Below are 12,741 nucleotides of genomic sequence, written 5' to 3'. Positions count from 1 at the left end.
GAGCAGCCTCCCTAGATAGGATTTTCCCCTCCATAATGCAAGGCTTGTCAATACCATCAATGTTACTAGCAGCAGTGCCTATCAACCCAATGTAGAAGTCCAGGATCTCATTCATAATATCACTTATGTTATTAAGGATTTCTCCACTAAGAGATGTGAGTGTGTTTATATTATTGTGCTTGTTTCTCTCCCTGACAGAATTGTGGAAGTAGGAGTTATTACCATCCCCCAGCTTCAACCATTCCATTTTAGCTTTTTGCCTCAAAATGTTCTCCTCCAGCTGGTTTAATTCCACAACCTTATTGATCTTTGATTCACCATTTCAATGGTCTCAGCATCAAACAAATTATTCTGCAGCAATTGATAAGCTAAGTCAAGCTCATCTTTGGCTTTTTGAATTTGAAGCTTAATATCAGTGAATTCTCTCTGTAGGGACTTAAGTGGATTTTGGAGCCTTTTCAGCTTTGTCCATAGTCTATGCATAGGGGATCCCTGGGTTCTCTGGTGCCAGCTAGTTCTCACAATATCATGGTATCCTTCTCTCTTAGTAATACAATTAAGGAACTTAAATGTATATTTCCTTCTAGCCTGCCCTGACAAGTATCTAACTCTGATAGGGGAGTGATCAGAAATGTTAGGTGGCAAGACTTCTATCATTGTATCCTGAAAGGTTTGAAACCACAGGGTGTTCCCTAAAAGCCTGTCTATTCTAGAGTATATAGCCCCATTTGAGTGCTTGTTTGACCAAGTGTAGTGACAACCCTTGGTAGAGGCTTCATACAACCCATTCTTCATCATCATATCCACAAGATCTTGATACTCATTGACTGCTACAGGGTTACCTCCAATTCTATCTTGGCTAGTAAGGACATTATTGAAGTTCCCCATCACAATCCAATGTTTATTAATATTGGTACCTATTCTATCAATTTGAGTCCACAGAATTTTCCTTTTTCTTGCTGATTCAAGGCATACACAATAGTTGCATAGTATTGAATCTTCATGTCCAAGGTAAGAACCTCACCATGAATAAATTGCTCCTCAGTTTTGATAACCTTTATTTTCACCTCTTGGTCCTTCCAAAGTAGCCAAATCCTCCCATTATGGTGATGATAGTAGTTGTCAGTATAGGACCATTGATTACCAAACCTAGCTCTAATTCTAACAGCTTTATCATGTTTAACTCGAGTTTCTAATAATGCAACAACAGGTACCTGTAAAGACTTGAGGTAGGAGCTAACCTCGAGGTGCCTTGCTTCTTTATTAATGCTCGTCACATTCCATGTTGTGATCATTTGCTACTGCTGGCCTCCCCTACAAGATTAACTCCAATCCCTAGGGGGGGAAATACATTTTGCACAACCATATCATTAGGAGGTGTAAACGTGGTCTTCTTTTTTGCCTTATCGTTCCTATCAGATCCAATCTGTGTCCATCTCTCATCAGTAGGATCAACATCTCCCTGTTTTGGTTCCTCTGTACTATCTTCAAGGGGCTTTTCCACAGGTTCTTTAGGTTTCTTCTGCCAGACTTGTTGTTGAGCTTTAGGCTACATTGTTGTCTTCTTTGTAGCACAGTCATGCCCAATCTTTAAGCATATTTGACAATATTTGGGTCTCCATTCATATTCAATCTTTTGTTCCCATTCTTTCCCACTGTGATCCCTAATAGTCACTGAGTCTTTCGTTGATTTGGTAATGTCCACCTCCACTAACACCCTTGCATAAGATATACGTAGTTTCCTTGTCGTGCACTCATCCGTAGTGATAGGTTTTCCCACTGCACTTGTGATCTTAGAGATACTTTTTCACCCCATAGGTATAGTGGCAGGTTCGGGAGAGTAATCCATAGTGGTAGTACTCGAAGCAGGTCAGCCTTCAATTCAAAATCTATAGTCCAGTATTTGAGGAAGATAGGTTTGCCATAGATGAAATACGGTCCTTGCTCCATAACTTTGCTCTGGTCTTCATCACTCTTGAACCTTATATGAAATACCCAGTCTCATTGAAATACAGCTCAGGCATAGCAACAAAATTCCATGATTTTTCCATGAAATTTTTTACCGTGTGCATTGAGAGAGTCTCCCCTAGAGCAAATAGAATCACTGCTTCTCCCAATACGTGAGTTCTTCCGCTACATCACTTTCCTCAATGATAATCTTTTCCTCTCTATTGATGACTTGTGGTGCTACAAACTCAACTGACATTCCTCTATTAAAATTTCTATTACCTCGGATGATCTCAACCCAAGGCTTCTCATTCTTCGTTTTTGTCTCCGTAGGAATCGCAGTTGTCGTTCCAGATTTCTCCGTCTCCGTTACAACAATCGTCATGGGCGTATTCGGTTTCTCCGGTGAAACTGGCGTAGGTACTGGTGGTGTCTTGCTGTGTGCCGCTGAACCTTGGAGCGCCGCCGCCTTGGATTTCGGCCGGCCGACGCGCCGTTTTGCTTTTGTCATCAAACCCTAGCAGAGGTCAGCGCCAAAGATCGGCATAAACACTTTGTTTTTTCATACTTTACATTATTTTTAACACATTTAAATATATTATTATAAAACACAATTAAAATAATTTTGTGCTATAAAGTCATGATATCCAAATATCATCTTAAATCTCAAAATATAACTTAATGTCATTGACATAATTGTCAACCAAACAACCATTTAAACCGCATTCATCTTCGCTTCCTACCATAACAAACTTCATTTTTTGTAACCAAAACAAAACTAGTTGTTAACATTCACACACACACACTGTCTCTCTTTCTCTCTCTATCTATCTATGTTTCTGTGATCCGAACAATTCTCAGCCAGAATGAACCTTCTCACCACTACCACCTAATCCAAACAACAAGAACACAAAACTGTGTAATTAATCTGAAACAATTAATCTGAAACAATATTTGAAGACCAAAACTAACCAAAAAAAAGAATAACCAAATGCACTATCCTTCTCATCAACGCATGATCCATAATGGCTCAAGAAGTGTAACAACTTGGTTGATCTTAATCACAATTGTTCTATACATTCTCTATGCTTTCAACATTGTTCTCTTCAACAATGACCAACAGGATTGTCAACCAGCAACAACCACTTTAGATGACACCACACAAGAACATGTCCAAATCACTAGTTATAATATGTCCTCGACTTCGGACAGAAACATCGAACACAAAGTTTTGCCGATACAAAACAAAGATCAAGTCGAAGATGAAACAGAAAGAGAACCGAAACAAACACAAGAACAAGATCAAGAAGAGGAACAAGATCAAGAACAAGAAGAAGAAGAAGAACAAGAAGAAGATTCGCGTGGCGATGAAGAACAAGAAGGAAACAAATCGCCTATTGTAGTCCGGTTAACGCCTGCACAAATGGCGAAAAGACAAGATACTGAGCTGAAACACATTGTTTTTGGGATAGCGGCTTCGTCGAATCTATGGAATACGAGAAAAGAATACATAAAAACATGGTGGAGGCCAAAGGAAACAAGAGGTGTTGTTTGGTTAGATAGAAGAGTTAGGACGCGACATAACGAAGGGTTGCCTGAGATTCGAATTTCGGGAGACACTTCTAGATTTCGGTATACGAATCGACAGGGACAAAGATCAGCATTGAGGATATCTAGGATTGTGACAGAGACACTGAAGATTGGAATGAAAGATGTGAGATGGTTTGTTATGGGAGATGATGATACTGTTTTTGTGGTTGAGAATGTTGTTAGGATTCTTTCGAAGTATGATCATAGACATTTTTATTATGTTGGAAGTTCTTCTGAGAGTCATGTTCAGAATATACATTTTTCTTATGGTATGGCTTATGGTGGAGGTGGATTTGCTATAAGTTATCCATTGGCTTTGGAGTTGTCTAAGGTGCAAGATCGTTGTATTCAGAGGTATCCTGCTTTGTATGGTAGTGATGATAGAATTCAAGCATGTATGGCTGAGTTAGGTGTGCCACTCACAAAGGAAGCTGGATTTCATCAGGTAAATTATTAGAGATTTTGTTGTGATGATGTATATACCTTTGATTGAATATTTTTTGCATGTACATGTATTGGATACTATTGAGCATGTCTCGTAGTTTATATATAAGTGAATAGATCATTCGAGCTAGCGAGCTCTCTGCGAATGCGCTTTGCTGTCATAGAAAGATGTAGGTATAATTGGTCGAACTCTACGATCAAATCTCATGTGTTTTCTATTTGCGCAACACATTCACTTGGTCAAGAGATTTTGATCATCCAATCTCAATCAGGTAGTCAAGAGATTCGTGATCATCGAATCTCAAACGAAAAGTTACATATCATTTCATGAAACTGTGTGATCATAGACGGTAATAAATCTAAGTTTGGTCTAATAGAACCATATTGCAATAGTATACACTTACTATTATTATTATTATCATATAATTTATGGTATTGATACCTCTATGTAGCACCGACACCTTTGAAAAAAAAGTGTCTTGTGTCAGATACCGACACCAGCATGACACTGACATTTATGATTAAGTTTAATTTATTTGTTTTTTCAAATTATTATCAGTATTAACGTGTTAGTATCAGGGTCGTGTCCGGTGTCGGTGGATATCTACTCTGAAATTTTGATTATCTTGGATTTTTCTTATGCAGTATGATGTGTATGGAGATCTATTAGGCCTTCTAGGTGCACATCCAGTGACTCCACTAGTATCACTACACCATCTTGATGTAGTACAACCAATATTCCCAACAATGTCAAGAGTGCAATCCTTAAGACACTTGATGGAATCAATCAACCATGACTCAGCAAGCATAATGCAGCAATCAATATGCTATGACAAAACCAGGTTTTGGTCCATATCAGTTTCTTGGGGATTCATGGTTCAAGTTATAAGGGGAATTTTGTCCCCTAGAGAACTAGAAATGCCATCAAGAACATTTTTGAATTGGTACAAAAGAGCTGATTACACTGCTTATGCTTTCAACACAAGGCCTGTTGCTAAACATCCATGTCAAAAGCCCTTTGTTTATTACATGACTAAAACTAGTTATGATCCTTCTGCTAAACAAACTGTCGGTGTTTATACTCGCGATAAATCTAAGAATCCCTTTTGCCGGTGGAGAATGGTTTCGCCTGAGAAAATTACTTCCATTGTTGTCACTAAAAGTCGCGATCCTCAGCGCTGGAATAAGGTACAGTTTCACATTCGAAAACAAGTTTGAAATGTATGGTTTTATATAATTAAGTGAATATTTGACTTGTTTTGCAGTCACCAAGGAGGGATTGTTGTAGAGTTATGCCGTCACGTAAGAGCTCGTCTCTATACTTATCGGTGGGAATGTGTCGAGAAGGAGAATTTACTGAATTATAGCCGTGACAAGGTGCATGTTGATTTCACATGGATTATCAGTGTCCTGATCTCGTTTCTAATCGAATTTTTGATTGGAAACGAAACTTCGAACTATATTTTATTTCAATTTCACAGTTGCTTCAGAAACAGAAACACGCCAGAATATCACATGATAATGTAATGTTTTTCGACGATTTTTTTGTTTTGTTTACTCATCAATGTAAATTAAACAAAGCATACAAGTCACATATATTTGTAACTAAAGCTAAACATTATGAAATGAAGCAGATCCAGAATCCTAATAAGGAGCATCTTTAATGCAAAATAGTATCTCACATGTACAAAGAGGATAGGGGGAACTACAAGGAAGAATTTTTCTGTGAAATTCTTGATTTTTAAGAGGAACCTGTTATCTCCTATAAAGCAAAAATTGATAACTGGGAGCATTACAATGTAAGTGTCTGAAAACATTACTCCACATTTCTAATCTCCGAATCTGTCTGTCTCGGAATCATTACTAGTAACACGTCTATGGCCTGCGCTACTACCTCTCGTAGAAGATGAACTTTTTCTCGGTCTTTGTATTGGTTGAGTTTGCGGATCATACTTTTGCGAAGCAAGGTAATTTAGAGCCGTGACCACGTCAGCTACAACCGGCCGCATATTAGGTTGCTCTTGAACACACATTGCTGCAATAGCAAGAGCTTGGTACAAACCCCTCACTGGATAATGACCTTCAAGCAATGGATCTACCATCTCTGAGAATCTCCGTCGGTCTCTGAATAACGGCCTTGCCTGAAACCAAACATACCGTAAGAATTTTACCATTGAAAAAGAACAGCTTTCTTAAACATAACAATGTGACAATGAATCAGTAACCTTCAAAATAAACGCTTCTTTTCATCATCATCGAACTAACCTAATGAAACATAATGTGTTTGGTGCTAAAATGAATATATACATGCAAGAAAATTTATCGACAAATTTTGGACACGATCAACGATCCTTGTAAAAAACAAGTATAAACAACAGATATGTTTTCCGGCAACAGAGTGTTAGAGTTAGGTAATATATAGTCAACATACCCATGCGACTAGGTTTTGTTCTTTAGCAGGTTTTCTATGGTCGATAGCCTTTCTGCCTGTGATGAGCTCCAAAAGAACAACCCCAAAGCTGTAAATATCAGACTTGAACGTCAATTGACCCGTCATTGCGTAATCCGGAGCACAGTACCCATACGTGCCCATAACTCTAGTTGAAACATGAGTCTTGTCACCAATCGGGCCTACTTTCGCCAATCCGAAATCAGATAACTTCGGATTATAATCTTCTCCTAACAAAATGTTGGAGCATTTGAGGTCGCGGTATATGACAGGAGGCTTCATCTTATCGTGCAAATACTCCAAACCTCGAGCTGCACCGGCAGCTATTCTCATCCTGGTATTCCAATCCAACGGCTTTTTTCCAAGCGAAAGATCTGACAGAACGAATAAGAACAACAACATAAGCTTCGAAAATGATTCTCCATATTATTTAGGGTAACAATATACAATATAGCTTACCATGCAAATGATTCTCCAAAGATCCCAATGGCATGTACTCATAAACCAAAAGCCTCTGCTCTCCCTCGGCACAAAACCCTAATAGCTTAACAAGATTAGGATGGTCTGCCAAACTAAGCGTCAACACTTCAACAACAAACTCCCGAATCCCTTGAAGACCATTCGGGTCGAGTTGCTTTATCGCAACAACCTACACCAAACCAATTAACACCAATGTGTAAGTCATTATAAAATTTCTAGGCTAAAATTTCTTTAAAGGAACAATTTTTAACAAACCTGGTTTATTCTCTCAATGTTACCCTTATAAACCTTCCCAAACCCTCCTTCACCAACAAAGCAATCTGCCCTAAAATTCCCTGTTGCAGCTTCGAGTTCTTGAAAAGTAAACGTCTTTGCAACTTTTCCATCGGGCGAAACCCCGTCTTTCAAATTCAAATTCTTCACGTCCAAGGAAAGCTGATCATGCTTAGATTCATCTTCCTTTTTATCATTCGCACTCAAATTCAAATTCACATCAACTTTGACCTTATCTGCAAAAAAACAAAACAAAGTTCCATATAAAACAAAATAACACGTGAGGAGGAAAATCAAACAAAACCAAACAAAATGTCACAAACATCAAACAATCCAAGTAATCATCAAATTTCAAAACCTGATAAACCCACAAAATGACAAACCCCAATTTGATTCATTGATCAAGCATGCAAACAGCCAATAGAAGGAGAGAGAGAGAAAAAAACCCAGAAAACGAATATATAAATAAATAATCAAAATATCAATTCATATTCAAAACCCATCATAAAGAGAGAGAGAGAGAAAGATAAAGAATCTGCAAAATGAGAATGTTTCGTGATCAAGAATTTCAACAATTTGCATCATAGAAACCAAACCCCAAATATAAAAAAACAACCTTTGACCAATCTAAGAAAAACCCACATCAAAAATTTCAATTTTTTCCCTCAAATGGGTAAAAAGATTACCCATAAAAAAATGCATAAGAAACATTAAATTTACCAGCTGAAGTGATATTAGTGTAGTTCTCTCTACGGCTAGAATTGTCTGTCTGATTCTTTTGGCGTGATTTTCCGACACAACGAAAACAACTCATGTTTATGTTTTTTCGACGATGTTTTGAAACCCAGAGAGTCCCAGGAAGAGAGACCCTCCAAAAACAGTGTCACACAGAACCGTGTTGGTTTGAAAGAATAGAGGAGAGAGAAAGAAAAAGAAAAAGAAATTAGAGAGAAAGACAGAGAAGAGAGAAGAGAGAGAGAGAGTTCCTATGTTGTTGTTGTGGCAATTTTGGTTTTTCGGTTTGGTTTTAATATATTCTGGGTTTGTACAAGGTGGAAATGAATTGTAATGTTAATGTTAATGTTTTGATTTAAAGAACAAATGAGAAAATGCCACGAAAATTAGTTGAGGGTAAAGTTGTAATTTGAGGAAAAGTGTTTTCGTTGTGTTGTGAACTGTTTGGGTTTGGTTTCAGTGGTTTATTTCTACTCGGTGAAAAAGAAAAACAAAATACTGAAATGCTGACGTGGCGAGTTTTTTAAAAAAATTGGTGGTGGTGGTGCGTAAACGAGCTGTTTCGCAAAACAGATCTTTGTCTTTGGAACTATGCATTGGTGACGCACCAATTAAAACACGCGTCATATTAAAATATTAAAATATTATTTTATATAAAATATTATTATATAATAATGATGTATAAAAAAAGGAATACATTGAATTGATAATTATGTAATCACGTAATATTAACTAGTTCATATGTCTTTAATTATAACTTTAATAAATAGGAAAGGTGAATGAGACAATGAGTTACTTTATTTGGGATTTGTTAGATAAAGTTTAATTGAACTAATTTGTTGATAGTATTGTCTTTCATCTCTTTCACGGTAATATTTATTTAAATATTACACATTAATTAATGTAAATAATTTGTTAATATTTATAATTAACAATTTTAACATATAAAATATATTATGAAAATAATTTATTTATAAATATTAAATCATTTAAGATTTATATTTTTTTGAATTGTTATGAGTATATTGAATTTCAACAATTATAATTTTTGCTTACATTTTTGTAAAAAAATTTAAATTCATTATTTTATTATAGAGTAAATTGTATTTTTTTTAAATAGTGACATGAAGATATTTTTGTGTTATTTTATTAATTGATAACTTTTGAATATTTTAAAAAATTAAATATAAAATTTTTAAAATATAAAAGGCTATAAAAAAAGTAAATAACTTATTGAGTTTAATTATTATGAAATGATTAATATTTTTATATCATTTAAAAATATAGATAATTATTGTTATGCATTATTATAAAAGAAATTATTTATTTATAATCGGTTCAATTAAGGTCCAACTTCAGTCTAACCTTAAAATCTTAAACTTTTTTGTACATAAATTATATGCTCGATTCGATTTTGATTATCTTGATTAATTGAAGAGTTGTTCGCTTTCTCATTATGGATAATTTGATCTAATTGAATAAATAAATAATTGTCTTTATTGTCTTTATTTTATCTTGTTCCGCACATAAATTGATAAATAAATATTATGACCGAAGATCATTTATTTTGATTATTATTGTTCTTTGTTTCAACATATAACTTTTTTTAATTCGTTTAAATTTTAAATAATTCTTCAAAATACTTTTAATTATTCTATCAATAATATTAATTAGTTGATATGCTTTTAACTATAACTTTGCAGTATTATAAAAAGTAAGTATTAAAATATATGTGATTTTTTTAGCTACAAAGTAATATTTTTATTTTATTCAAGTAATTTTCACAAAATAAAATTCAAATACATTGAATTATATTCCATTTTGGAGTAACTTTTAAAAATTCTTTAGATTAGTCTATACTAGTATTTATTTAAATTGGATTGAGTTTGAAACCTTTAACTATGTTTGTTTTCACTTTTAAAAAAAATATTTTTTTCTTTGTACATTTAATTTGACTTTTGTGATAAATAATTTTATAATAGTAAAATATATTTTTATTCATTTTTCTATAAATTAAAATATTAATTTTAACATCTAATAACATAAATATTTATTATTAAAGATTAAAAAATTCTCAAAATAACACAATTTTTTTATAAAAAAAATATTTTAAAAATAATTTTAAATTCAAGTTATTTTTTAAAGTTTTAATTAATTTTAGACAGGTGGAATAAACAAATTATTATTGTTATAAAAAATAAACAAATTATTATTGTTACTCCATTAAATAAAGAGAAATGAAGGGAATGTCAACGTCTAGAAGTAAGGAAATGAAATTCCATTTCATCGAGGTAAAACAACGACATATTATAGTGGGGCCCACCCATTATTTTATTTTATTTATTCAGTGTGGGGCCCACCAATTTCTAAACACGCGGTTCTTGTTATTTGATTAGTCTGTTTTAACGGTGATCTACGCGTTCCAGCTTGGAGATTGTAACAATAACGACTAATTTTGAAAAAGTGGTTACAAGTGAGATTGGCCATACCGAATCATAGCTCGGTTTAAAATAACGCGTGTAAGGAGTGTGATTATTTATTGCTACGTTGGTTGAATTGAACGCAGTGAGTGAAGATTGGAGGGAAGGGTGAAATTGTCATTAAGAAATTTAAATGGTTAGGTGAAAAATTGTGAGTTAGATATCGTGAAGTTGTGTGTGTCAGCACTGTTTGCCATTTTTGACTGGGAAATGTAAACCATAAATGCTAATTTACTATAGATATGACTTTTTTTTCTATTGAAAACTGAATAGTGTATTTTCATTTTTTTTTCTTCTGATTTCTCATAAATTAAATACTACCTTCTATTTGAAATAGTAATTCTATTGTGATAGGTTGAACACAGATAAACAGTTTTTTAAAATTTATACATACAAGTCATTTTTCGATTCTACTAAAAAAAATTTTGTATTTTTATGAGAAAAAAATATGTATTAATTTTATACTATTAATTAATGACCACTGTCTATTATGTCAAGTAACACTCATATTTTTAAAGTAATTTGTGTCATATAGTTTGTTAATGAATTTAATAAAAAAATTGTATTTTTATGAAGAAAAAAATATGTATTAATTTTATACCGTTAATTAATGACCAGCGTCTATTATGTCAAATAACACTGATATTTTTAAGTAATTTGTGTGATATAGTTTGTTAATGAATCTTTATTAAATTATAGTGTATAAGTATTACTATTTATCTATTTTACACGGGAAGTGTATTACAAAATATTTAAGAATATCTTTCAATCAATATTTGAAATTTAATTGTATAAAGTTAATTATCTTTGGTCAAATATCATTATTTTATGAATTTCATTATGTTTTGTTAATTTTTTTTAATGAATTTTGATTCTATTTCCTTATTTTATTGATTAATGTTTTAATGGCTAACATTCTTTTTTATAAAGTCAAATTTTATGATTAATTTTACCAATATTTAATTTATCATTTTCCTTGCTTTTATCTAAACAAATATTTTATATTAAATTATAGGTTATTCTAAAATAATAAAATATCATTAATATTACTTTTTTTATTATACCTGAGATTATTTATTACTTTTTCCTTTTAATTATTTTATTCTATTTTTTCTTACTATTAATAAATGATAATTCTATAAATAATTATTTATAGTTTATTTTTTCTTACAAAATTAATTACTTTTTAATAATATTTATGAAAGTGACAAAACAACATATTATATAATTTCCTCTCTCTTTCTCTCCTATCCATAGCATCTAAATATTTTTCTTATTTTCTTTATTATTTAATATTTAAATAGTATATAAATTTATGCTTTTGTAAGTGTCATAATTTTAAAAAATAAATAAATAAAATTTTGTATAGTTAAATCCGTTGTCCATCACCTACTATCTATCTATCTACTATCTAGCTATTTTTGAAAGATGTCACCATTCTACCAAAAATGTCCTTTACTCTTTCAAAATTTACAAAGCAAAATGGGTATATTAGTATTTACATAAAGATTAATATAAGCACACTCCCTATTTAATAAAGTGTTGACTCTTGGCAATGCAAAACCACTTTCTCATTACAAATTATATTTTCGCTCCTTTTACAAATTAAATTATTTATATCTTTCACTCTCTTTATTAAACACCCTACACACTTCACAATTTTCATTTTAATTTTTTTTCCTCAATTTTTTCCTTTTTATTTTTCTAAACATAAATAAATTAATAAATTATTTTTTTTAATGGAACGAAGAGGACACGTAAAAATTTACTCAACCAAAAATATAATTATTTTATGATTATTAAAAAATTATTCATAATTATTAAAAAAATTGTTTTTAAATGTCAAAGTTTATACTTTACTGACGGGGCATTATCAGCAAAATAGCTATTTTATTTTAATTAACAATTGTCTTTATTTGACACGATTCTTATTTTCAAATGTCAAAATTTTCTATTTTTACTACGGGGCACTATCAATACGATACCTATTTTATTTTAATTAACAATTCTATATAAATACACAAATGAATGACAATTATATATATATATATATATATATATATATATATATATATATATATATATATATATATATATATATATATATATATATATATATATATATATAAGATCATTATTTAGCTTTATTATGATTCTTACAATATTTATCTCAAAATCATATTACATCTTGGTCATTATAACTTTGCACTTGTCTTTAATCTTATGGCACAACAAATTAGATCCAAGTAATATAACATGTATAAATGTTAATTTGTACTTGATAAAGTGACACTAGACACAATCAGTTAAATTTAGACAATAAGAATACATAAATTGACCCTT

General features: G+C 32.0%; 2 protein-coding genes across 2 annotated transcripts; one reads left to right on the top strand and one right to left on the bottom strand.

Moving 5' to 3' along the window:
• The first annotated feature begins 2,818 nt into the window (after window positions 1-2,818).
• LOC131653866 (uncharacterized) lies at window positions 2,819-5,521 on the top strand. Its single transcript, XM_058924184.1, has 3 exons — window positions 2,819-3,982; window positions 4,627-5,169; window positions 5,247-5,521. The coding sequence occupies exons 1-3, from the start codon at window positions 2,939-2,941 to the stop codon at window positions 5,346-5,348; spliced, it is 1,689 nt and encodes a 562-aa protein (XP_058780167.1). The 5' UTR covers window positions 2,819-2,938; the 3' UTR covers window positions 5,349-5,521.
• A 99-nt stretch (window positions 5,522-5,620) lies between these two features.
• On the bottom strand, window positions 5,621-8,258 carry LOC131653867 (probable serine/threonine-protein kinase PBL5). The gene is made up of 5 exons (XM_058924185.1): window positions 7,904-8,258; window positions 7,166-7,419; window positions 6,890-7,079; window positions 6,413-6,804; window positions 5,621-6,122 (listed from the first exon to the last, which is right to left on the bottom strand). The coding sequence occupies exons 1-5, from the start codon at window positions 7,995-7,997 to the stop codon at window positions 5,811-5,813; spliced, it is 1,242 nt and encodes a 413-aa protein (XP_058780168.1). The 5' UTR covers window positions 7,998-8,258; the 3' UTR covers window positions 5,621-5,810.
• Between the last annotated feature and the right edge of the window lie 4,483 nt (window positions 8,259-12,741).

This window comes from Vicia villosa, linkage group LG2 (genome assembly GCF_029867415.1).
Source record: "Vicia villosa cultivar HV-30 ecotype Madison, WI linkage group LG2, Vvil1.0, whole genome shotgun sequence".
NCBI classification, from domain to species: Eukaryota; Viridiplantae; Streptophyta; class Magnoliopsida; order Fabales; family Fabaceae; genus Vicia; species Vicia villosa.
This window is presented reverse-complemented; position numbering and strand designations above follow the sequence as displayed.

Excerpts from the sequence above, each read along its gene's own strand:
- LOC131653866 (XM_058924184.1), top strand. The coding sequence starts at position 2,939 with ATGCACTATCCTTCTCATCAACGCATGATCCATAATGGCTCAAGAAGT. Across the intron at positions 3,983-4,626 it reads AGGAAGCTGGATTTCATCAG|TATGATGTGTATGGAGATCT; the intron begins GTAAATTATTAG and ends TTTCTTATGCAG. Across the intron at positions 5,170-5,246 it reads ATCCTCAGCGCTGGAATAAG|TCACCAAGGAGGGATTGTTG; the intron begins GTACAGTTTCAC and ends CTTGTTTTGCAG.
- LOC131653867 (XM_058924185.1), bottom strand. The coding sequence starts at position 7,997 with ATGAGTTGTTTTCGTTGTGTCGGAAAATCACGCCAAAAGAATCAGACA. Across the intron at positions 6,805-6,889 it reads TTTGGAGAATCATTTGCATG|ATCTTTCGCTTGGAAAAAAG; the intron begins GTAAGCTATATT and ends TCGTTCTGTCAG. Across the intron at positions 6,123-6,412 it reads AACAAAACCTAGTCGCATGG|GCAAGGCCGTTATTCAGAGA; the intron begins GTATGTTGACTA and ends GTTTGGTTTCAG.